Source organism: Aphelocoma coerulescens, chromosome 4, assembly GCF_041296385.1.
Source record: "Aphelocoma coerulescens isolate FSJ_1873_10779 chromosome 4, UR_Acoe_1.0, whole genome shotgun sequence".
In the NCBI taxonomy this organism is placed as follows: Eukaryota; Metazoa; Chordata; class Aves; order Passeriformes; family Corvidae; genus Aphelocoma; species Aphelocoma coerulescens.
In genome coordinates, this window is record NC_091017.1 from 68,677,657 (window position 1) to 68,704,196 (window position 26,540).

General features: G+C 37.4%; 1 protein-coding gene across 5 annotated transcripts in view; it reads left to right on the forward strand.

Annotated features, from left to right (window-relative positions):
* Nucleotides 1-21,294, forward strand: part of SH3TC1 (SH3 domain and tetratricopeptide repeats 1) — a 33,496-nt gene extending 12,202 nt beyond the window's left edge. For 3 of the 5 annotated variants that reach the window (XM_069014528.1, XM_069014527.1, XM_069014529.1), the window contains exons 4-18: nt 2,089-2,216; nt 5,355-5,460; nt 5,667-5,810; nt 6,491-6,665; nt 7,468-7,541; nt 8,387-8,582; nt 9,613-9,740; nt 11,868-11,909; nt 13,481-15,166; nt 15,534-15,714; nt 17,694-17,844; nt 18,832-18,954; nt 19,250-19,400; nt 20,292-20,488; nt 20,706-21,294. In XM_069014528.1, the coding sequence (XP_068870629.1) occupies nt 2,089-2,216; nt 5,355-5,460; nt 5,667-5,810; nt 6,491-6,665; nt 7,468-7,541; nt 8,387-8,582; nt 9,613-9,740; nt 11,868-11,909; nt 13,481-15,166; nt 15,534-15,714; nt 17,694-17,844; nt 18,832-18,954; nt 19,250-19,400; nt 20,292-20,488; nt 20,706-20,936 (3,713 nt within the window). In that variant the 3' untranslated portion in view covers nt 20,937-21,294. Of the gene's footprint in view, nt 1-2,088; nt 2,217-5,354; nt 5,461-5,666; nt 5,811-6,490; nt 6,666-7,467; nt 7,542-8,386; nt 8,583-9,612; nt 9,741-11,867; nt 11,910-13,480; nt 15,167-15,533; nt 15,715-17,693; nt 17,845-18,831; nt 18,955-19,249; nt 19,401-20,291; nt 20,489-20,705 lie in introns of those variants that run through there. The other 2 variants (XM_069014530.1, XM_069014531.1) reach the window with 2 other exon arrangements.
* Nucleotides 21,295-26,540: the final 5,246 nt, after the last annotated feature.

Sequence of the window (26,540 nt, forward strand, 5' to 3'; positions counted from 1 at the left end):
TTGAGACAATTATGTCAATATTTGCAGTCATCACTCCTGTAAAGTTTATAATGTATTTCATGGCAGCTGTGAAGTGACCAACTTGTACATAAGATTTCTTGAGAATTTCTCATAAAAAGTGGGAGCAACTGCTATAAAAGCCAGAAATAATTTATGTACTATATTGTAATGGCTAAGAAAAAAAAAAAGAGAAGCAAGTAAAATTCATCACTTATTTTTCATATACATTTCAATCCTTCAAATGTCTTATTTGTTAAAGGTTGTGACCTTTCCAAGTATCTGTTTTTATTGTTTTTAATGCTGTATTTTCAGTGATGTGTCAACTGAGTGCAGTTCTGCAGGAAGTGGGTTCAGTAGGCTTCACCTCTGGAGGGCTCATGGCAGGCTCTGTGCATTTGAGGGTCCCGGCACATTTCCCTTTTCCTGCCATCAAAACCAACACTGAGCTGTTCCCTGCTCTCTGACCTGACAAATCACATCAGTGGCAGAGAGTCTTCCCCAGGCCTATGGTTATTTCTGGTTAAATTATTTGTGCTTTATGTACGTGATTGTCCTGCTTTGTACAGAATTTGGCTTCTTTGTAGCTGGGGGTATGGGTCAGGGCTCACAGAAGCAGACAGGAGGTTATAATGGGGTTTGAAACCATATTTCATCTCTATAAGGCATTATTATAGGGAGGTTTTGACAGAAGCAGCTATATTTCTGTTTTAATTCAATGTAATTATTATTTCTGTAACATTAACTCTCTATAAAAGATTGTGTGTCTACTGTTATGTATTTACCTCAGAACCAATCTGATTATGTAAAATGAACATATAAATTTTTAAGTAATAGTCATCTCTTGTGCCAGTATGTTTCATATTTTTAGATAAAATGAAAAGGTCAATAATTCTGTTCCCTAGCAGTGATCTGAACAACATTCAGAGACTCCAGTTTGTGTTCTTTCTACTAACAATTGATTATATGACCACAGCTTAGAGAGAGAGGTCTTGTAATTCAGTAACACAGGTTTATACTTCTGAGCCACCCTTCTTGACCTTAAAGTAATGAGTAATTTAGGTGCAAGTCATGGTAAAACTCCTGGGAACATGCATAGGAAGCCCTCTGAAAACAGATCAAGATACAGCATATTAGACTAGAATGTGAAAAACATCTATTTTACCGGATTAAAATGTGAAACTCAGAGGAAGTGGAATATTTTAGTACACACAACAGTCCCATATTTCTGGAAGTGTGACCTATTTACATACTTTGCAATTGGAATTCTTCCTGACTGGGTATTATTGGTTTATATGTGCCCATCTGGGCACTTAATCATAAACTTATGATTTACTGTTATTGAGCCAAATTAATGAATTAATGCAGAATGAAGCAGGTTTATCAAAGATCCTCTTTATCTGAGAGAAGCTGGCTGGAGCTGTACCATTAGCTGCAGTAAAAGCTTCTCATAAACAGATGCCAAGAGCTTGGGAATAGGTATCCAGCTGCTTTCAGATGTGCTGGGAAAATAATGTAAGTGAGCTTTTAGTTGGGCTGTTTAACTTGATTGGCACTGCTCAGCCAGGTCAGTTGAGAAACAACTTTTACAATATTCAATTTATAAAAGCCTTCTGAAGCGTTGGGGGTGACATGTCAGATAGCTATGAATTTGATTAGTATGAAGGGTTGTAGCATGCTGAACTATCTGTGGGGTTTGTTGTCCAGGGTTTGTTTTTTTTTTTGTGATGCCAGTATCTATTTGCTTTGATTTTGAATATGCATGGAATATTTGGAAATCTGGGCATGTTTGCAATGCCCAGAGCTGTCTAATTTGACAAATTACCAATCTGCTTTTTTTTTTATTCTTTTTTTTTTTCTTTTCCATCCATAATTATCAGTTGTCTCCCAAAATTGTTTCATGCTAGGCTCCTATGTCTACAGGATAATAAAAATGTAAAAGAAACATGCAGTAGATCAATCTTCTGTATGCCTCTCTATGAAGCTGAAAAAATAGAACTTAATGTGTATTCTATGATTTTGAGGGATTTTCTGGTTCTCCAAAGCTGGTTCACAAATATTATAGTACTGAAAATGGATATCTTCCTCCAGATATCTCCTTGAAGTTAACAATGGTAAAAAGAAAGAGTGGCTATCCTGATTCCAGGCTCCAAAGACAGCTCAGAGGGCAGCTCCGTCTTCTGGAAAATGACAGCAAGGAGGTGGTGACAGTTTTCAGTGTAAGTCAGTTCTGTGGAAATTGGTTTATTTATTCAGATAATGCACCCTGTGCTGCTGAAATAAATTTGCTGCAAGATATTTGGGTCCTATTTGCATCTACATGCTGGGTCCTTGAATTTGAGTGACCAGTTTCCTGGGGCCCAAAAACATTTTGGGACTTTAGAAATACTGAATCATTGAGAAAGACTGGAACATCAAATTGATGTAAAAGAAATAAACCCAGCTTAATAAGACATTGAATGGGGTTTATTTTAAATATTTTCTGCTTTGATTTACATCAAAATAAATAATGGGTTTTGATTTATTTTAATTTTCCCTTGTATTGACTCATCACTTCAGTTTCTAGACACCTGGAGTCATTTGGCATGCTGATTTCCTGGGAAGCTCACTGCTAAGCCAAAGAGGAAGTCTGAAGGAGAACAGCCTAAATAATGGACTTCCTAGGGCTAAATGGCCATAACTTTAAATAACATACAAGTGTTGTCCAAATTTTATTACCATTTTTAATTTGTTTGTATATGGGAAACCTGTCCTCTACAGCCAGTGAGATTTGTTTTGAATAGAGGTTAGTCTTTTCCTCCCTCCTGAAAAAAAAAAAAAACCAAACCAGAATTATATCATTTGACCTCTGATGTCTCCTTTTTTTTTTTTCGTCTGTGCCATGGGTTCCAGCCTCCTTCACTGGCAACCCAAAGTACTGAAATCTTAATTAGTGATGGCTTTGACTGCCTTGGACACGTATTTTTCTACACCATTGTCCTTTCATGTGTTGTGACCACCCCACCACCAGGCTGCTGACTTTGTGGCTGTGCAAACAGTCTGTACTCCTCCTGCTCTGCTCTGGATTGTGTTCAGAGGGAAATGGGGGAAGGATGATGGGATCAGGAGGCAAAGGAAAGGAGCAAACAAATAGACTAGATCTGTGGCCTTGTTAGAAACAGACTGGAAAAGACTTTGAAGGAAACAAGACTGATAATGATAAGTTTCCTTACAATGTTGTTTTGATATTCAGCAGTGCATGAAGCCCCTGAGGCTGACATACTTTAGCATGTGTTGGCAATTTATTAATAGATTTTAGGCTCTCATTAATATGTAATCTAGTGTAGAAAGGTGCATGCAGAAGATCAAAGCAGTGATGAGATGTGCCTGCTGAAGAAGCCTAGGTTGGACTTCTATATTTTTATGTGTTCAGATTGTGTGAATTGAAAATGTGGAAGTTAAACAGAAATAATTCAGAGATATTTTTAAATTGTGCTGTAACACTCATAAACAGTGGATCAGCTCCACTTACTCAGATTAGAGAAAAAGTTTGAGGGACAATTTTCTCCCTGCTGCCTTGAGTTAGAATCAGTTTCTTGATCAGTCCTTCTGTTGTTTCAAGCTGCATTTCAATTTTGATGCGATGGAAGCAAGGGTACAATGCTGGGAAATGATACAGTAGCATTATACCTGTTTGACACTGATCCTGCCAGAACTATGCCCCTCCTCGTGGGAGAGATCTTTAAAGTCCTTGCCAGGAGTTTGAGAAACAAATGGGACTCTCAGCCTTCGCTGCTTCTAGACAGTTGTTTATTAAGTCTTATCAGAGAAAGAGTCTCTAGTGTGATCCAGACATAGCACAAAGCAGAGAATGCAGGAGAAAGCCAAATTATCAAGATTTCACAGCCTTTTTAAAGGTAAATCAACCAATGGTTACCAAAAAGGTATATTATTTTTACTTTTCTACCAATTATTTGGTAACACAGCCAGGAACTGTAGAATTCTTTGTCCCGTCATCCCAAACTACTTTTACTGCAGAGTATGGAGTAGTAGTAGAAGAAGAAGAAGGTTTGGAGAACAACAACAATCCTCCATTTTGATGTTTTTTGCTTTTATCTATTTACTACATTAACAAACCCAAAACCTCTAAATTTTTCACCCTGTGACAATCTTACATAGTAGTCTATTACCTAATTTACACCAATGTAGTTTTTAGTTCTTCTCTAAGAGGAGGCAATTTTTTCCAAGGATGGAGGTCAAAAACAGTGTTGTTCAGGGGGGTAAAATTCTTCAAAATGGGCAGAGAAATATTCTCTGCAGTCTGGGTTCCCACACCTGTTAGCTTTATATTTGATTTATTCTCTGAGATTGTGATTCAGGTACTTGTCTCATAAATTACCACAGTTCTTTGTATTTCCCTGAAAGGCAACAGCCAGCATCATTGGAGAGAGCCCTGTTTTTAAGCTACAAACTGGAGTGCAACCAGGCTGTATATTACCCCTCTCTGTCTAGAATCCACCAAAATGTGGGGGTTTTTTCCACTTATGTGCAGGTTTATGTAGTTGTTCCTTTTAGCATTTCTGGAATTACTTAAAATCCATCATTACAACTTAGTGTGATCATTGCTTATCTTTGCTAAAAAGTGTAATTTAATGCTATTCTAGCAATGTAAACCAGTACAAATGAGGATAAAAAGATCTTACTGCATCTTTAAAAATAGAAAAGTAGTATATCAGTATATTTTTTTAACCAAAAAATGGTGAACTTGGAAATAACTTCAATATCTCTTCTGGATAAAGACTGACAATAGCAGGAAGCAGGTTCAAAGTTGCATCACAGGAGCTGCATTTTTGTGTGTGTACAGAGCTCTGAGGGTAATCTACACCAGGAGGTTGTAGAACCAAAAAATTTACAGTGATCAAGTGAGAAATTTCAAGTAAAAAAAAAAAAAACCAAACTAGCTCCTTTCCACTATTTAATATTAATGCCCACACATCTGGCAAAGGCAGTTCCCAAGCTGTAAACCACTCTGTGTGGAGGATATTCTTCAGATATGCTGGCCTATATATATACAGCTGACTATATGATTATACATATGGCTATACATAGACATTTCTGAGCTAGACAAACTTTTAGTCTCAGTGCAGTCTTTATTTCCTCTGTAAATTAACCTCACTGAAACTGCTGAAACAGTTGCTAATAAAAAAGGTTAAAACTTGGCTCCCTGTATGTTAAAGAATAGGTATCTCATACAGATAAAATCCTGGAATTTTTTTAATCCTTCTTAATGCATAGTATTTTAGCCTAAGTGTTACCTAAGGAGAAATTGTGCTTAAGTCTCGTATGATTGTAATTAAAGTATTGGTTTTGATTTTTAGGAGCTTTCTGCCAGACTCCTGTCTATTCACAGTGATCAAGATCTAATAGTGGTGACATTTAAAACTTTTGAAGAAATATGGAAGTTTCTAACCTACCACTCACTGGGTAAAGTTGTTTCACCGTACAACAGTTCAGTATGGTATTTTGTATTCAATTGCACACAATTTCTGGGACCTTGTTGAACCCCATTTTGTGATTTATACACTCTGCATTAAGTATTAATGGAGCATTCTCTAACTCTCTGAAAGTTTATATTTTTGTGTAATACTGTAAAATTGCAAAGAAAGCAAATTGGATTTTCTTTTCCCTAGGTTTTATAAACCATTGCATGGAGAATTTATTCCTAGATCACTCTTTCTGGCTATATTCCCAAGAGGAGGAAGACACAGGCATTGAAGTCTGTATAAATGAAAAATCATTAAATTTGATGTACAGAAGTCTGCTAGTACAGGAAGGTAAGTAAGGCTGTACATGCCAAGGCTAAGTTCGGGGAAGCACCTTTCTTTAAAACCTCCAAATCAGATATTAAGACCTATGCAAATACTTAAGTTGAAGTTTAAATTTACTCACTCCAAATGCACATTGTAAAGAGAAAAGAACAAATACAGATTAGATTCAGTGAGATCATGAAGGGATTGAAGAAATTCATGTGCAGCTGGTGCATAAATGGATACCAAAAGGATTAGCGAGTGATGTACATTCCAACTTGCTTAATATTACTGCAGATGCTGGAGATGTGCAGGAGAAGGATTATAAATAGTGGCCAGGCTCATGTGCTTCTCCTAAACAGCATAACCTTCTTGTACTGCCAGAGACAGGATGACAGGATAGATGGATCATTTATTGCTGCAATAGGAGTATGCAGAATTGCAGCAGAGGGCTCTGTGTTTCATTTAAGACCTCATCTCTGCAGCTTTTTTTACTGAAAGAGACACTAGACAGAAAAATATGACACTAGACAAAAAAAATAGACCTATTCATATATGAATATATGACAATTGGCAAGAAAATTCTTGAAAAATATGGATTTTCAATTTCTAAATGAAAATTGCTAATGCTCTTGAAGCCAGTTTAGAGCTTATATGACACTAAAACATTACGTAAAATGACATCGGCTTAACTGCTTTTGTTTTAGGATCTTTTTTTGTTTTATGTCCTGACAATATGATAAGAAAGATGATGGTTACAGACAATGAAATAACTTTTTTTGAGACTGGGGCTTTTACTGAAGATGTAACAGGTGCATCTGTGGATAGTGACATGTCCATGTTGTCTAATGCTTCTCTGGAGCCTTTGGAGCCTTTCCATCAGTAGGTACCTGACTTTCCCTTCCTATTTCTTATGCATCTGATTCACATATGCACACGTTCTGCTTCGAGATGCCTCTACAGGGTAACCTGTTATGGAACATCCATCTTAACTGACACTCATAAAAATACACTCTAATTCCTTTCACACAACTGAAATTAATCCAGATACCTGCAGAGCTTCATTTAGAGTTGGTTTGCCATCTTGTGAGTTATGTATTGTTTTTTCTTTTCCTGAGTCTGACATAAAATCTATTAACATTTTTAGAGTAGCACAAAGTAAAAATTTTTAATTTTCAGGATGCTTGGAAATATGGGTAGTAACAGATGAGATGCTTATAAATGTTGTTCATAGCAGGCTAGCTATGTTTTTAGTGAACATTATTGACAGGACCCATCCACCTTCTCAATGTAGTTTCTCAAGTTCATGTCCAAGCTCACAACCAAAATTATATCAAAAGACTCACTTCAGGAATCACCAGAAAATCGTTAGTTCTTGGTGCTCTTAGTACTCTTAGTACTTAAAACTAGGAGGTTTTTTGTTTTTTTTTCTGTTGACCTGTGGTAAGGTCAAATAGCATGACTTTCTCAGTTCAGTTTGTTTTCCTGAAATAGCAGATCAGAAAAACTTTTACTCGTAATATTAATCAAGACATAACTGTGTCTGAGGTGTATGAACAGTGCCAAAATTGAAAACTAATTGTGGGAGGGATTAATCAGTTTTCATATGCATTTTAAATATCATTTTTATTGTCACAACATTTACTGAAGTGTTCTGTACACTAACTTCTTTTTCTGCTTTCAGATGGTTTCTTAAAGGGTATCCTAATCCTGTTGATTTTTCATTTAAAAATGAATCTAAATCCATCAGAAAAGTTGGTAAGAAACTCCATTTAAACATCAATGTTAGAATAACCTTAAACTTACTCTATGCTATTGCTAGAACAGACTCTAAAGGGTTCAATAATTTTTTCCATTTTATTAGAATGGGAAAACAGCTTTCAAAATTAGTTTGCAGTAAAATTAGTGGGAGTATAAATTTGTCTAAGGTTAAGCTCTAAAGAGTCAAATTCTAAAGTCTTGCCTTTCCCTTTTTCCTCCTAAATGCTACACAAGGTAGTACAGAGTAATGGAGTTGAGGATGCCTCTGTAGTTGTGATGACAATCTTTCAAATAAGAAAATGCAACATGTGATTGTGGATCTTTCACGTGTGTACTGCTTTATCTCATACTGCCAGAGAAATAAAACTTACACAGAAGGTTTGATGTTAGAGAGCAAATATGGCTTATTTTCTTCTATGATGTCAGTTTTAATACTGTACTGACTGATATATAGCCTTATTTATCCCATAGGGATTGTTTCAACTGGTTCAAAACTGGTTCAAGTGTTTTACTCTGGCCCAAGTTCAGAGCCCTTTTTAAGAGGGAAAGTAAGGACTTAAACCATTTCTTTTTGCTTCTCCGTGATGGAATTTGCTAGAATTGTGAAAACATTCTAGGCTTTGCTTTCTAAAGGCTGGGAAATGAGGATTTTAATGCTCTTTACAATTCTAATCATCAAACCAATGAGGTTTGGATGCTTTAAATCTTGTCACAGCAGATATTCAACTCACATGTTCCAGGAACGTCTTTTGCTAAATATATTCTGCTGAGTTGCTATTCTATTAAGTGTGTTTCTATTGTTAAATTGCTTTATCTGCAAATATTATCTCCTTATTACACAGCAGTGGGATCCTGTCTCGCTGTGATGAATTATGAAAGTATTGTGTCGGAAGAGCTGAGTTTTCAGGAAGGGGACAAAATTGAGATCATTGGCTACTTCATTGAATGCATGGAATGGTTTCTTGGAAAACATGTGCTTACTGACCAAGTGGGTTTTGTAAAGACAAGTCATGTTAAACTGGACTTATCTAGAAATAAGTGAGTGATATATATAGCTCATAAACAAAAAGAACCTAGTCTCTTAAGCTTTAAAATGCTGAATATTAAATTCAGGGTGTGGGGGTTTTTTGGGTTTTTTTAATATGTTTTGGGATTTTTGCGGGGTTTGGGGTTTTTTTGGTTTTTTGTTTGTTTGGTTGGGGTTTTTTTGTTGTTTTTTTGGTTTTTTGTTTGGGGATCTTGGTTGGTTGGTTTTTGTTTGGGTTTTTGTTTTGGGGTTTTGTTGTTGTTTTAATGTGAATTGTCATCGCTTGTATCAGTCAAAACTGCAAAGGATTCGGAATATGAAGTCTGCTTAAATGTTGCAAAATACTATTAGTCTGTAGCCGAGTTTCTTCCTGGACAAAGAGGTTTCTGGAGTTATTATATTGGTTTAATTTCTATGCTTTGTCTCACAAGATCCAAGCAGCTTTACCCTTGGAGAAGACTCTCTTGCTCTCCCAAGATCTATGTTAAAGCATCCAAGTTCTGGTTTTTTTCCTAGTACCCTCAGTTATAAACCTTAACTTGCCTCTAATAGGACCTCTGCAAATAGTTGCTAATAATGGAGACTGAAACCTCTAAAAAGGGTGCATTTCATCATGCATTGGCACCATGTAAATAGGCTGCTCTTATTAATATGCCTGAACTGTTTGCATGCTGAAAAAAGGAGTTCTTCAATACTGCTTGCAGGTCCATTTAATATGTAACCTTAGGCTTATATTAGAAAATCAATACCATAAAGTCCTTCAAGACTTGTGCTTCTAATAAATACTCTTATAAAATGCTATACCATGACACTGACAGAAAACTTACTCTGATATGGCAGAAACTGTCAGCTGTAAGCATGTTTGCTATCAGTTTATATGCAAATTTTATAAATTGACTGAAAATAATTTTGAACACAACACAACCTATAATGTAAAGATTGTGTTAGTTTCTCCAACAGGTTCATATTTGACTGATGCAGTGAGCTCCTTAAGCCAAATCTGCTTTCAGGCATCTTCAAAGTTATTCCTTTCCTTGCTAGACAACAAGATCTGGATTTTCTTGAAGCAGAAGAGCTATCTTTTTTTTCAAAAGAAAAAAATTTGGAAGAAGTAGTACATTTGTTGAAACAAACCTCCATCACAGATGTTTGCTCTGTGTACAGAATAGGTAAGTATGAGTTCTACTCCTTTTCACTGCACAATATACATGTGTAGTTCCTATATCCCTAATATAATATTTTTTCAATGAGATTCCATAATTTGCACCTATTTTGAAATACTGTGGTATTCAATTGGATCTTTGATATGGCATGTAAAAATTCTTTATATTATCTTTGTTATTTTTCTGCTGTTTCAAGACTTTTCCCAGAAAAGCATTTGCAAATCTTCTTTTGTCCTTTTTTTTTTTTTTTCCTGAGTGAATTTAAACAGCAGGCTTTTAAAAACTCTGAGCTGAACAGATCTGCAAGCTTTTACATGACTGAATTATAATTTCACATGGTTGCATTGTAAAAGGCAGTATGTTCACCCAAACACTGCTGGATTTCCATCTTGGGAAAGTAGCACAGCATAATAATTATTGACAGCTAATGCAAACACACACCTCTTCATGTTTGATTTAATTTTCAAAGGTATAGAAAAATAGCAAAATCTATTCATATAAACATAATTTCTGATAGAGATGTTATTTCTCTGTGCTTTGCATAAGCAATTGGGATAACTGGGGTTTCACCTTTATAGACTTACTGTAAGGCAGAGTAATGCAATAGTCTTGCTGAACTGAACAGAGGTAGCAACTTCTTACTCCACCACAGGCTGTTGATGATGCAGGTGCTTGTCAAATGTCTAACAAAGTTTTATCTCCATTAGTGCCATCCTGAGAGCCAGGCCTGTAGGCTCCAGTTTGTAGGAGCCAGTGTGTAGGTTTGAGTTGGGTGTGTTGGTTTAATTCTGCAGATCTGTGTGTATGTGTGAGCAATAACTAAGGCATGTCAGACCTGCCCTGGCAGTGTGCAAAATGCCTCCCCATCTCACCTCCTGCACTCAAATGAAAAACCTGGGAACAAAAGCTCAAACCTCTAAGGTACTAAAGCAGTGCCATGGGCTTAATGGATGTACTGCTATTTTTGCTGTTGTGCATTTTTCACCACATCTCCTCCCTAATCTTTTTAAGTACCACCTTCTTTTATGTCCTCCCCAGCTCATAGTACCATCTTTACCACTTTTCTCTTGAACAGCTCAATTGATCCACATAACTTATCCAGAGGAAGCATTTTCAGTATTCACTTAATACTTTGTTGTATGATCTGAGTAAATGGATTTTCAATTCCTTCCTTCTACATTAATCTACTGAGAAGTATTTACTTATAACCACTTCCCTGATTAGATATTCAGAGAATTAAGTTACAACTACTGTAAACATCTGTGGCTTTCATCCACCAAAGTCAGGAAAGCATTTATAAAAAGGGGATCCAGAAGTAAACAGTCAGTGAGAGGTCATTCTCAAAGGCTAGCAAAGTAGCTTTCCATCAGCTTAAATAGGTCTGTGAGCCTCTGCTTTTGTATATATCCTTCATACCCTCAGTACCACTTCTGTTGCATCAAGTGTATGAAAGATGGTGAAAATATTCCTGAAATGCAGCATGACAGCTGAAATACCTTGACAAATATCTGCTACACAAAATAGTAATTCTTAAATGCTCTACAGATGTGCAGTGTTTAAATGTAAAGCCAGATCTGTAGTTATAATGTCTACAGAATTAAGAGCAATCTCTTAAAATCAGACTGATATTTTTTCACCCACCTGCTATTGGAATGGCCACAAAAGTCTGGCACTTATCTACACAAGCAACCCTAAATAATTTCCCTTCCCACCCCCTCCCCATTACCCTGGGAGTGACACTAAAAATATTAAGGGCTCCTTGTTATCTCATTTTATGAGCTGGTTGGAGAATGATCATCTTTGCTGCCCACTTGCATTTTAATGCAGCAGAAATGCCACCCTCATGTAGGACAGGTTGGCTTTAATTCTGACTCTGATATGTTCCCCACCTTACTGAGCAGAGGTAGCTGCATGATGATAGTCATGTAGAAGCAGTGAATTGTGTCAGCAGGAGGGTAAGTCCCTGTTAGTTTTGGGTCAAACTTAGAATATTTATTTTCTTCCAAATTTCTGGGACATCTTAAGTTCTTCTGACATAAAGAATTATCAACTAAATATAGCCTAATTTTAGGAGATTTAAAACTGAAAAATAATCAAGACACTATAGCTAACATGATTTTTTCTTTCCTACAGATGCATTAGAAGAACCTGAATTTCATAAAGCTCATGAATGTGGTAATACTTCATACACATACAATTTTTACATAAAATTAATGAGACTTCTGGTATTTTTTGGTGTATTTGCCAGCTATTCTCCTTCTAATGTCTCTTCCACTGCCAATTTTCTTTTCCCATTGTTTGCTTTCTGAGATTTTGCTTTAACCCTTTTTCAGTAGGTTTTCAGTAGGACATTGTGGGTTTTCACTGGTATCAGATGCCTTTCTCAGAACTTACTATCCAACTGCAAATTTTAAGACTTTTACTGATGTGACACACACATGCACCACCTCCCAGCCCCTCCACATTGTTAATCAAGGCAAAATACTGTTTATGGGGCACGTGGCAACTGCTGAGTTTGAATTCCTGCAGATTTTTTTGTGTCTGCTTGAAAACTTCGTCCCAGAAATAGATTTCCCAAAGGAGATATTTTGTTGAGGATGCAGAATTATTTCCCTTTGGCATTTTGTTGCTAAGCTGTCACTATCATTATTCATATTGTATTACATTTTCCTAAACAACATTTTTTATATTTATGATTCTGCTGCAGTTTCAGAAATGAGATTCTAAGGGAATTGAGCTCTAAATCTGTAGCTTCAACAAGCTCCTGTTGATCTGCAGCTGTAAGTTTAAGAACTGACTGACTGTATACTCCATCCCTAATCCCCGTCCTATTAACTGGGCTGGAAAACAGTGGGAGGACTAAGAATTGATGGAGTATCTGTCTTTACTATATTTGAGAGGTATTCAACGATGTTGTCTCTAGGAGAATTTAGATCAATGGCCCCATCAGTTGCCACAAATTGGTAATTTTGTGAAAGATAATCTGTGCCTGCAGAGAATCAAGGCTGATACTTGATTGATAGAAAAAATCCTAATAAACAATACACAGGCCTGTCTGGCTGTACCTGGACAGAACAGAACCTTTGCAGACAGCCCCAAGCACCCATGTGAGACTTCACCAGCCCAAGTAGCACAGTCTTACTCCCTGCCCTGGCTAACCTGCCTTAGCATGCTGTCAGGGCCCAGGCATACCCTTACTCTACTCGAGTGGTTGAATTCCTGTTTCCTTCACACCTTATGTCCAACCAGCATCCATGTCCTGATTTTGGGCCCTTTATCCAGCCTCCACTTCAGACCTTGGGTCGTCCTTGATTTTCTTCTGCTTACTAGCTAGTCTGAATTGTATTTCTGTGGCAGGTCTCTTGCTCATGTACACATGGTGAGAACAGAGAATATACACTGAGTGTACTTTCTGAGTATACACAGACAAAATGAAGTTTGAATTAATCCTGGACTTCAGCTGGATCAGCCCTGGGCCTGGCTAGACAAGTGTACTGATCACTAACCTGCTTACATGTGGCAAGTTTATTCTCACTCCTCCAGTCTCCCACACTTCATCCTTCCTGATATCTTTTTACACCTTTGGCTTGTCTCCTACACATACTGTTAAGAAATCACAGTATATTTACATAATGTTTTTGTAACTTTTGTGATCTTCACTGACAAATTTTGTAGTTGGTCTATCAAAGACCTTTGTGTGCATTCATACAGGAAGTTGTGATCTGTAATTTATTTTTAAATTTCAGACATCCCGTGCTCACCTTCTAGCACGGGATCCACTAGCAAGAATGGCAAGATACAAGAATTGCTGAAGAACTTCAAGAATTTGGAGGCCTCTCAAGCTGAAGAGCCAGCTGCTGAAGGGAAGGAATCTGCTGGCTCTTCAAAGACTGAAATATTTCTTCTACCTGAAGGGCCTTGTTTCCACATATGTCAAGATGATGTTCAAGCATCTGACATCTTTGAGCCATTGTTACTCTTCTTAAATAGGAAAGAGTATGAGAGCAACTTCCAAAGCCTGTATGATTTCTCTTATTCATTTACCAATTGCATGTTTTATGGATTTTCAGAAGAAGAAGACCTGGTTAGTTTTTTAAGGTTAGCAAGGGAAGCAGCAAAGAAAGCAGGCCTGTCCTGGGCACTAGCAAGGCTGTGCTTTCTCTTAGGCAGGCTCAGTGTTAAAAAGCTGAAGTTTTCCCAAGCTCGAGTGTATTTTGAGGAGGCATTGAGAGCAGTAGCTGGAGAGTTTAATGATTTGTATTTTGTGATGGCTCTTTATACAAATCTAACAGTCATCTACTTGACCCAGAAGAACAAAGAGAAGTGTACTCATGTTTTTGACAAGGCTGCATCTCTTCTCATGGGAATTCCCAACTACATTTGCAGTGCTGACCTGGAGGCAGATATACTGAAGTATGCTCTGAAGAGGACAATTTTGAGCCAGAACAAACATGCAGAGGCAAGGGCATGCTTTCTACTGGCAAAACATTACAGTGCACGCAAACAACACCAAGAAGCACTGCCGTTCTTGGAAAGATTTCAGCTGTTGCTCAATGACCTGGGCTTACAAAACACTTTATCCAACAACTGTTACTTCAAACTAGCGGAGTCCTACCACGAAAAATGTTTGCCACACATCGTATTAAGTTGTATAAAAGTTACCTCTCACCAGAGCACCAGTAACTTAATGGATTCCCTGAAAAGGATTGATTTAGTCATCAAAAATGCTCCCAAACTAGATGGCCTGAGAAAACTCAGGCAAATACTCCCATCCCAAATTGCACCTTACCTCATACAAGCACTTTCTTCTGTGTTTACAAATGAGCAGGAAGGACTGTGCAGCACTCTCTATCTTAGCTTAGCAAAGCTGTACAGCCACCACAAACAGTATGGAAAAGCCATTGCTTACATGATGAAAGCACTGGACTCTGCCTCTGCTAAGCCAGAGGAAACTATTAACTATTTGGTTTCGCTTGCTTGGCTGTACATTCTTTACAAGCAATATGATGTGGCTTTAGCCATTTTAAATGCTGTTGTAGGCTCTGCATGGAGCAATCCCCAGCAACTCGGCATTGCTTATAACATGCTGGCCATTGCTTTGAAGAGGACAAACAGCACAAAAGAAGCTGCTGAGAGCTACTACAAAGCACTGTGTCTTTCAGAAGAGACTGAGGTGACCCACAACCAAGCCATAGCCCTGGCTAATTTTGGGGCACTCTGCCTGCATGCAGCAGCCAGCAAGCTGGCAGAACATTATTTCATCAGGGCAGTTAAGCTATTCTCCAAGCTTCCAATTATGGACTGTGGTCAAGACTTTATCCAAGTCCTCCTTCAGCTGGGATATTATTATGTTGGTGGAACTGAAAAAGAGAAAGGAAGGTTTTATTATGAATGGGCTTTTTTAGTTGCCATGGAGATGAGTCATCTGGAGAGTAAGTATATCTTTTATAAGTTACAAAATGTACCCTGTTTGAGAATGTTGCTGATATAGGTATATTAGATCTGTATTTAGAAGCTGAATATCTTACTTTGTTATTCTTCCTACCATGATTAAGGCAGCTTTTGCAGGTAAGGTGGCTCTGTTACTGTTTTCTTTTGGAAATGAAGTTTGAAGTAACCTCTAGCCTTTGTTAATTTAGGGTTGAACAAAATGGCAATGGGATATTCTTTTTATGATTTCTATATTTTTCATTGTCTCTGCTGTAATTTGTGAAACAGTGAGAATGAATAATTTTAAAATTAATTAACTTTCATTTTAAAACAGAGATTCATGTTCGTATTTCCAATCTATTATCCTAGGCCAACTACAAGCAATTAAACTGCTGTGTCAGTTCTACACTACAGTTGTTCCCAATGAGACTCAATGTGTCATCTACAATGAATATCAACTATCTTTAGCTAGAAAGATGTCCAACAAAGTTCTGGAGGGACAAATTTTGGAAACCATTAGTCAGCTCTATTTGTCTTTAGGAACAGAGAGGTAAGATGCTGAATGACTTCTATTTTCATTCTGATTTTAACTTTTCCATCTTGCAAAGGATCTCAATTTGTGCAAAAGCTGTCTATGACCGATTTTTTTGTTTGTTTTTCCCCCTCTGCTTTGGTAATACGCTTTATCAGAGTTGAAGACTCCAGTGCTAATGGAGAATTTTCTTGTTTCTTTTTAAGTAACTGTAATCTCTAAAGGGAGACAAGATGTTCTGGAGGGATTAGCACCACTTCAAGAACCAATTTATTTTTAAAATCTATGTAAATACATTTTAAACCTATTATATGTTATACAGCTCTTGATGATTGCTACATCAGGTGATTCATTTGCAATGATTTGTCCAAGACTTTTTTTTTTTTTTAAAGACACCAAAGGACATATTCCAAACAGTTCAAGCATTAAATTGCCTCTATGTAAGTGTTGCTTTTCGAGGAAAGGCTTTTTTTTTCCAAACTTACATAAGTACGAAGCCAATGTTCAAACCTGCATAGTGTTACTCTTCAGTAATTCCTATATTGCTCTTATTTTCCAAATAACAATTTTTTTGCTCCAATCTGTTGAAATAACAGACTGCACAAGTTAAATTATAGTAGCAAGTGCTGAGGAGACTTAGTTTTCTCTAAGAGTATTTGAAGTGTTTTTTAAGGCTGTTTTGTCTGATTTTTTTCTTGCTGTACTTCAAGAAGTTATTTAGATTCAGATATTTTCAAGCATGCCTCAGTAAGGATGCAAAAAATATTCTCAGTGATGGAAAGAGAAGAGATGCCTATTCTAACATCTAGCATCTAGTGGCTGTAGTCTGAGTATCTAACATGCTTAGTAGGTCGCCCAATTTATTTTGCTTTGTTACTGCTTTTTAATGATATAGTTGGTGACTGTCCTTTGGAGAGATTGAAGACAAAGAAATTGGCTAAGATTTCAGGCTGCCTGGAATTTGCAGAAAGATTTCACTAGCTGGAGAAGCTAGTGTGCTTGTAGTACATGGAATTTGTATATCCCAGGAGCCTGGCTCCCAGATGTTGACTGTGTAACCTTAGCATGCTACCAGATAATAGCACAGTATCACAGTATTCTGTGATTTTTTTTTTTTCCCCCCTCTGATGAGATCTTGTAAACAACTAAAATCTTGATAGTTTGAAATAAAAAGTGGGGTATTACTTTTAGATTTGTTTTGGTTCTCTTTGGAGGCCTAAGTAGCTGTTCTGAAGTTGCACTGTGTAAGGGTTCACTGTGATGGTCACGTTATATTTTGTTTGTGTCTTGTGCTCAGAAGAAAATGCATTGGGTCAAGGTGATGGGAGTCCAGCATAAGATGGAGAAAGATTTAATGAGTCTGGGGTTTCTATGTCTGGTATAAAGCACCATAACATCAATAAATCTGATAATTTAAGCATTGCTAGAACTGATCATGACATGTCCATTCTCCTCTGCCCTACCACTCTCCTCCCAGTTTCTCCTGCTTCTTTCAATAATTGCTGATTAGTCTGAATTGCACTTAAGTCAGATGCATAGATGATTAAAAAAAATATTAGATGCAATTTCTTTCTGAAGTTTTTAGGAAAAATCCATAAATGGTAGAAGAGTTAAAGATGAGGAAAGACTTTTCTACTTCTCACAAGTTGGAGGTAGAGGAAGGACACGTCTAAACTATCTTGAAATAATATACAATATAACATGATAAATTGTATGGATAACATAACTACATATATATAATATGTTGTTAGATATATAACATTTTTGTAATATATAATAATATAATAGCTAACAATCTAACAGGAAACATAGATTAAAAAAAGAGGAAAAAGATGGAGTTCTCTAGTTACCAGTGTAATATAGCTGAAAAATTATAATTGTGCACTAAATAGGGGAAACAGAATGTGTCTCATATTAACATAAGGCTTTTCTCACTGAAGAAAACCATTTGCAATTCTGGACGACCCCTCTGTGGTTAGCACTTTTCCCTGTTTCAGGGCCTACAGGTCAGCTCTGGAATATACCAAAAGAAGCCTTGGAATATTTATAGATCTCCAGAAAAAAGAGAAGGAGGCATATGCTTGGCTACGGGCAGGAAAGATATATTATGTTCTGAGGCAGAATGAGCTGGTGGATCTTTATATTCAGGTATGTTGTCAACCCTTCCAGGCATGCACATGGTGTTAGTGTTGTGCAGGTGGCATGGTAAGAGTAAGTAATTAGATATAAAAATTCCATAGACTTTGCCAGTTGATGTTCTGAACATACAGTGACATCATTCATGTAATGCTCAGCAGCTGATAGGAAAGTCTCAGCATTTTCCACTGGTGCTCCATTTTAATCTCTTGCTTGACTCTGGAAGGACTTTGGGCAGTGACCTTTCTTACTGCCTGTTAATTCTGTATGTTTCTTCATCACCACTTACCAGCTCTACAGCACTACAGGGTTGCCTTAGGGGTGTCTTTTCAGCTGTGAGAGCAGACCCGTGTCTTGCACACCTCTGTGCTTAAGTAGAAAGAAGGATTTGTATTAATTGAATGCAATTTGAAAACCAAGGAAGACAAAGCCAGAGCAAGATGCTTAACCTGCACTTATGTAAAAGGCACATTTTCATGACTATTTTTTCTATCAATAACTGAGAATCCTGGTATTCTTGCTTTGCACGCTTTTTTATTAAATCCTTTTTGCTAACAAGGCATGTACTTATCCATGAGAATAGAATAGTAGACCTGCATTTATTTACAGAAATCAGTTCACAGGCTTTTAAATCTGCAGTTAGCAATATCCAACTTGCACTTTGAATGTATTTCTATGATATGTTTGATCTAATTCAAATTTAGTATGTGGTAGCTATCAAATACACGATTGTTTTCAGGGTGTCATGCGCTGACAAAGGTAGCAAGATACTATTGCCAGAAAAAGGGAAGCCTGGATTTTTTCTTCTTCAGCTACTGCCACTGGCTTAAAGACAGGGTACCAAAAAAGAGCATGTTCGCATCAAATATAGCCTTTCTTGTCATTATAATAGGAGAGATCTTTTTTCAATTGCTGATATTTTCAATTGCTAATTTTTTTTTTACTGTGGAATAACCAAGATTCAGTTTCTTTCTTTCCTTCCCCATTCCTTGTTTTCAGGTTGCTCAGGATGCTGCTCTTTGCACTGGAGATCCAAATTTAGGAATGGAATTGTTTGAAGCTGCTGGAGACATATTTTTCAATGGTACTTGGGAAAAGGAGAAAGCAGTGACTTTCTACAGGGTTTGTGCAGTTTTTCTGCTGCATTGATAATTATGTACCTCCCACCATAGCAGGTATTTTACAAATGCTGAACCAAAAGCTGAACCTCTCAGCAAACTGTTTATAACCTGTTGCAGCTGCTTACTTGTCATGGTTTTAGTAGATACCACCTCTTTCAAATCCTCTTCTGGTTCCAAGAACCATTCTAAGCAAAGAGCAAAATGAAACCAGAAATTACTTGATTTGACATAAATGAGATCCTGTCAGTGCACATCTTGGGGTTCAGCCATACCTAAGCTGATGTTGTGTGTTTCAGGACAGGGCTCTCCCACTTGCTGTTCAGACTGGCAATGAAACCACTGAACTCAGATTATGCAATAAATTGGTGGAATTGCTGATGAATCTGAAGCTTTATGAGGAAAGTCTGGAATATGCAAGAGTAGCTCTCGTCCTCAGTGTAAATTTAGGTAAGAACAATTTCCATTATAGCTGAGTATGAGCAATACCTCTAAAAGCACAGCAGAACTCTAAAGTTTTCTTCTGTTGCATCTAGTCAGTTCTTGCCAGGATTTCATAGCACTACTATAATTAGTGTTTTTTTCCTCTATTCAAGAATGAGCAATTTATTACTTCCTCTTCTAATTTAGGATCAAATGGAAAACCTTTGGTAGAGCATAGAATTAAACCTGGAATTTAATGTCCAAACTGAGGGTGCTTCTAACAGCTAAGATACAATACTCATGAATAATATTGTCCTAAGAGGCTTTTGAGTGTGCCAAATACTTTCAGATTTGCTCCTAGCATTGATAGTGAACCAACATAAGATGGAAAAATCAAAATGATAGGTCTAGTTTCAAAATTACTATTCTTCAAGTTTGGGAGCTGTTCAACTGATTAGCAACCTTCCTACCGCTCTGTAAAAGCACAGATAGGTCATTTTGAGCAGTCTGAAAATAAACTTTTTTTCATAATGTTTCATGTAAAATACATATTGGGATGGACAAGGGAGTCGTTATTCCCATTAACTTTCTTTCTTTAAGTTCTTTCATAATAATCTCTTTGTAAGTATGCAGTATGTGTGTATATATATTTTATTATATATATGTATTCACACACACATGAGAGATGAATGTAGTTATTTCTTAAAATCCCAGACACTTTCAAATCCTACAGCAGGAAATTCAGAAATTCCATAGGATTTTTCTTGCAGGGCAGATTTTAACCATGTATCTCTTAAGCAAAATTGATTTTATTCAATAAAAGCTCAGCAAATTCAATATAGAAATTTTTTGAAAGTAGCATAGATTTGAGTATTTTGTCTCTTTGTTTTTATCCTGACTCATATGTTATCTCATTAGGAAATCAGCTAAATGAAAGAATAGCTTACCATCGTCTGGCAGCCATCCATCACCATTTGGGTCACTGTGAACTAGCTGAACACTTCTATTTAAAGGCCTTGTCCCTCTGCTCCTCTCCTCTGGAGTTTGAGGAGGAAACACTCTATTACGTCAAGGTGTACTCAATCTTAGGAGATATTATATTCTATGACCTTAAGGTAAGAAATGTTAATAACTTCTGTAGCAAAATTTTATACCAAGTAATATTTCATAGAATCAGATTTTGCCATGTTCTGGTTCTGTGTGTTTGGAATGTAAACAGTGAAGTGGGCAAACTGAAGCTCAGAATCTGTATCATTCTTGTTAGATACTTACAAACCTGAGCTCTGCTGTCCTCTTGCACTGGCTGTACTAGATTTGAGCCTCTTATTTCAGGACCCCTTTGATGCAGCTGGCTATTACCACTTGGCACTTGCTGCTGCCATGGACCTGGGCCATAAAAAAGCTCAGCTGAAGATTTACACCAGGCTTGCTGTGATCTACCATAACTTCCTTGTGGATCGGGAAATGTCTCTCTTCTGTTACCAAAAGGCAAGAACCTTTGCAACAGAGCTGAATGTTAGGAGAATAAATTTAGCTCCTGATCAGTGTTACAAGAGTTCATAACCATTTTTGGAAAAGGCAGACTAACTACTACAGAAGTACCTGAAGAAATACTGCACTGGCTTTGTAGGAGGATGCAGACTGCATTCAATGACTCATTATCTGTGTGCTGTAAGCTGGAGCTCATCATCCCAGACTAAATTACCAGTTTATATGACAGTGAACTACATTTCATTGTCTTTAAGATACATAATCTTGTACTTGTTGTTTAAGGATCAGTCTGTAAATCAAAACTCAACAGTCTTTTTTTTTACATTTTTCTCTGCTGTATCTTTCTGCCTTGCTGCATATTGGAAAATGATTAATGCATAGATGTAATGAAAAATATTTAATAAAGTATTACAGAAGAAATCCCATTCAACATGAATTGTGGCTTCCTTTGCTTGACCTAGCTTTATTACTTTTTTTGACATCAAGTAAATGCATCTGCACAAGCATGTTAGGTAGGGTTGAGAAATGGTTTTACCCAGTTCCCCAGACATTGCCCCCATTTTCTGTCAAATGCACCTACTGCATTACTTATGGGGACCATTTAAGCTTTATAATTCAAGAAAACTCACATACATATTGTAATAATAACTAACTGGTTTTTAGAACTGTAAAACTGAAGCTGTCAGAATATGTGAGTAGCAGTTTTGTGGATTTTGGTGGTTGTGTGAAGGCTCTCCTTCCCTGTTTTTGAAGACAATTTGTTTAACTGCCCTTTCCAGAACTGTCCGTATTGTCTGCAATGACTTATTACAGTGTTTCCTACTTGTTTCATAGAGATAAATATTTTTCAGAAAAATGTATTATTTCACTTTAGTTACAAAAAAATCCAGATTGTTTATTTTGATAATTCTGAATCTTTGTGTCTCAAAACATTTTCTTACCAAAGTTATGATCGAAATGACAGATCATACTCAGATTCACTTTAAGATTATGCCTTTTCGTTCTCTTAAGAACTCTCTACAGAAAGTGCTGGTTTATTTTATTTTTAAGGGATATTGCAAAGAATGGAAATATGGAAGTGTTTCTGGAAGTTGCACATACAGTCTCAGAAACCAGATGGGGCTGTTGCCTACATAGTATGTTTGTTTATACTGTCAAGCCTGGGGAAAGGTGAAAAACATACCTTTGGTTTTTTTTTTCCTGATCTCTGTATCCATGTAATCTCATTGCCTTGTTTTTTTGCCTAAGAATCTGGTTTTTGCCTAGAATTTGTTACTCAGAGCATGCTCTGAATTCTTTCTATTTATATATTCAGGTATTTGATTTTTGTCATCTTTTTGACCTTGTGAATTCTTTGTCAGCTTTTTTACTTCTTTCCTACAGGGAGAGAGGATATACATATATGTATGTACATATATGTGTATTACATCTATATTGCATATATTTGTGTGTATATATACATATCATATAAATGAGAGAAGCTGAAACTGAAGATACTCTCCAGGGAAGTGGGAAGTGCATCTTTTCCCTTGGTCTCCCCATGGTCTATATAACAGATAATTGCCACTATCATGATAACTGGGACCTTTTAGTTACCTTGAAGAGGTGTGATGACTTAGGTAGACAAGGTAACTCTCTATGGTCCTACTCTTAGATCAAGGTCCAGAAAGTGAAGTGGCATTTCAGTGCTGTACCTTTGGGATTAAACACTTTGTATTTGCTATTTCTAGAAGGCTCTCTGCACAATAAGCATTTTGTTTGCTTGTTTTCTCTTTTGACACTGTAAAGCTGAAAATTTTAATGTAATGGTGTCTTAGTAATGACTTGACTCAGATTCATACTGGTGTCATATTGTCCCACTAAGCATGGGAAATTAATTATCCCATATGATCTTAATTGTCTTGACCTGAAAACTCAACAAAAGTCCTGTATGATCTCTGCAGAGCTGCGAAAATTGTGGATGTTGCTCTCTGTTCATTAACTCGCTTTTCAGTGTTTGACATTCTACTTTCCATTTCATTTGGTTTTCAGACTAGCTAAATTTATAACCTCTTGCTGACTCTGATTGCTGTAATCATAGCCTGTCTCTATATTCTGGGAAGGGAAGCTGACTTTATCTGGAATTCAATTCTGCTGATAAGGCCTATCTTCTTTCTTGCATAGCTACTTCATCTTTTTGCTTTGATTCCACAGAATTTTTGCTTTCATAGCAATCTAGTTCTATATTATTAATTCACCCTTTAGTGTTAAACTGTGCTTGAGCAGTGTATAGTACATGGAATTTCTTGACCATTCCCTTGAAGCCAGTACATCAGTATATAAAAATGTATCTGGTTTTTGAAAAGGCAGGATGTGAATTATCTCCCTGCCCTGGTTACATGTGAAGTCTGTTTTGCTACTCCATGCGGTTAAAGTGCATCATAGGCAGAGAATTTCAAAGAACTGCATTCCTATTATGTATATAAATGGCATGTTTTATTTTTAAAACCTGCTCCAAAACCTGTTATCTTTAAATACATCTTTTCCTCCAGGGAGCGCAACAACATTTTATGATTCTGAAATAACAAATGCAATCAATGCACTTGAACAGCAAATTTGGAATTTACCGGTTCTGGGAGGAACTGAATTTGGGTAAAAGATTACGCAGTTAAGTTCTGTTCATCCAATCAGCAGTGGTAGGATTCATCTTCCCTTGGAGACACCTGTTTGGTGGCTGTAGTCTCTTTAGCATCAGAGAATGGTCAACTGCCTGCAATGTAGAATTCCACAGGTGCGTGAGATGAATCCTATCTGGTGAGCTTCCTGGTGCAAGTCTTTATTGAATGGAAATCTGATTATTCTAAAACTCTCTTTTCCCACAGCTGTTATGATCAGGTAAATGATAAATTTTGGCCAGATAACTGGTAGAACATTCTTCCAGCTTAATGAAGCATAAAGGCTGAACAGCATGGAGTCTAGATGCCTCTTAGACAGGGTATAAAAAACATACCTCTGCAGAGTTTGTTTGTTAGAAAAGACAGTGAGGGATAGGATGTCTAAATGATAAATGAAAAGCAGACAGAGGAAGCACATGAAGATTCAGAGGGCTTCTACCCAGAATGAGTTATGTAGTTGATCAGTAGCAAATTTTGATACTCTTAATGAGCCAAAAAGCCCTGCTGAGCTGTTAAAAGCTGTGTCAGTTCCTGCACTGTAGGTAGTTCTGCTTGATTTGAAATAACAAGGTTCTGCTTCCAGGAAGGCATGCACTGGTGCCTGTGAGCAGCTCCATGTCTAGAACCATGTCAGATACAGAGCCAGATACTTGTGATGCTTTCTCATCTAGGAATGACATGTTCCCAAGGGTCACCCCTTCATTTTTAAAATGGGATTGTAGAGAAGGAAATTGTAGTGATGGTATAATGGTATAGAATACTTAATTCCTGGAAAGAATGCCCTCCTGTAGAAGCTCATGCTTCCAAAAAGGAAAATACAGAGTACTGTACTCATGCAGTTAGGGGCCTTCCTCTCCATCTCTCCTGGTTCAACAAAAAACCACTCCAAACTCTGCATGGTCTGTGTGTGTCTGGGCAAGGGAGGGCAGCCCTGTTCCCTCTGATAGATAAAGCAGCTCACTTTGGAGTAAGAGATGGTAGGGCTACATCTCCCACTGTCTGACAGCCTTGCATCTTGCACCTCTGCCTTACATAGTGTCTTGTTACAGCATCCCCACTGTAACAGTGTCTGCCGTGGAAATTGGTGCATAGGATTCCTGGTTGTATGGTGTCCATTGGCGTCTTCAGTGGTGTAAGAGCTTCGCTGCTTCCTCGTGTCCCCATTTTTGCAACGTTGGCCTGCTTGGAGAAGTTGATCCCCCTTCGTGCTGGCTTTTCCAGGACCCTGATCCTCTAATTCGGTCTGAACACTGCCAAGTTTTGCGGGCCCAGCTTCAGTGTTGGTCAGCCGAGGGGCTCTGGCCACGGGGTGGCAATGTCTAGCTTTGCATCAGTGCCTTCCCGCCCGCCGGCTTAATAAAGGAATCCGGGAACGTGGAAAAGTAGCTCACTTTCTCCATTACCCTTCCTATCCAGGTAAAAATATCTTAAAACAAACCAAAACACAACCCTTAGAACCCCACGACCCACTCAAATAAACCCCCTAAAAACGGATGAGCTAAAACTCTTCAAGCCCCTTTACAGGGGCACGCAAAACAGAGCTTTCCCCAGTCAGCATGTATTGCAAAGGAAATATGCTCCAGGAAAGCAACAGAGCATTTCCAGGGAGGAAAAAGAATTGAAGATAATCATTCTAAGCTACTTTGAAATGCCTTTACCTGACTTGTCCACAAAAATAACTTAGAGAAAGTTGGCTGCTCTGAGGTACTATGCAGCTTTATTTTTTAGCAGGAAAGCTGCTGTGCAAGCACAGAGGACGGTGGTACAGAAGAAACCTAGTGACTGAGGTTGGATGCAGGCACATGCTGAAAGCTCTTGGTATTATTTTTAACTGGTCAGCTTTTGATGTCTACTTCTTTTGCCAAGAGAAATGCCCCATGAATTCTTTGAATGAGCCTGGTGCTACTGTATTCCAGGCAGTGACATTCAAAACACTTAACCTAAGGAACCAAGAACTTCTTCTGAAGATGTACCAAAGATATTAGCAGAATTAGCAGCTGTTTTCCTACTTAATGTAAATTGCCTGGTTGGTGTTATTCTCTGCTGAATGTTAAGGAAAAGTTCCTCTAAATATTTTGCTCCTGTTTTTCTGCATTCATTTGGCCATGTCAGATAATAAAGGTAAGAAAAAATGTTTAATTTCACAGAATATCTATCTCACTCTGGCACTTTAATCACTGGGTGGCAGGTTATGTTGCCTTTGCACTGACATACTAAATGGATTGTATCTTTCCATGAAAAGGCTAATTTAACACAATTACTCTGACTTAAAATATTATGAAACTTGTATGCCACTTAGATGCTGAATTACTTTAGAGAGTTATGTGCTGGGAAACTCTCAAAAATCATCAGCAGGTGTTTTTCCTGATGTAGCAGATGTACAAAATCTGTTCAAAGTAGCCTTTCTTTGCCAAGTCAACAGAAGGGAATTTCACCATTGCATGGAAAATATCTAATTTTTTGGAATTTGGAATGAGCATAATAAATGGAGCATTTTTGCTTTTCTAAAAATAACACTGGTTCTTTCTGAATCTTTCCTGAAGGATATTTAACACTGTGGGCTGATGTTAGATACTTGTGTTCTATCAGTCAGGTTATACATTGAGGGAGTGAAACTTCTCAGGATCAAATCCATTCCTAAGCTGGGGAAAGAGTTTACAAAAATCATGGACCATTGTCCTGTTTGTACTTTACTTAGGATGAAGATACGTTTTTGTGTGCCTGCCTTTGCTAATATATGCCATGGCTGTATGTTTAAGATGCAACACAGCTGTTTCTTTCTCTCCGTCAAGAAGATGATTTATCCCAATTCCAGTGTAACTCTGTGCTCTTTGTAAGATCAGAAAGCAAGAGCATGTGGGTATTAGGAGGTACTGAGAAGTGGCTGAATCTGACTGTGAACCCTAACATTGGCTCCTTTTTTGGAGTTCTTGTACGTTTTGACCTTTGACCATGAATAGGTGGGGGCGAGGGTGCTTTTAGGAAAACTGGGGACTTAGGTCTAGTGATATACCAACCCCCC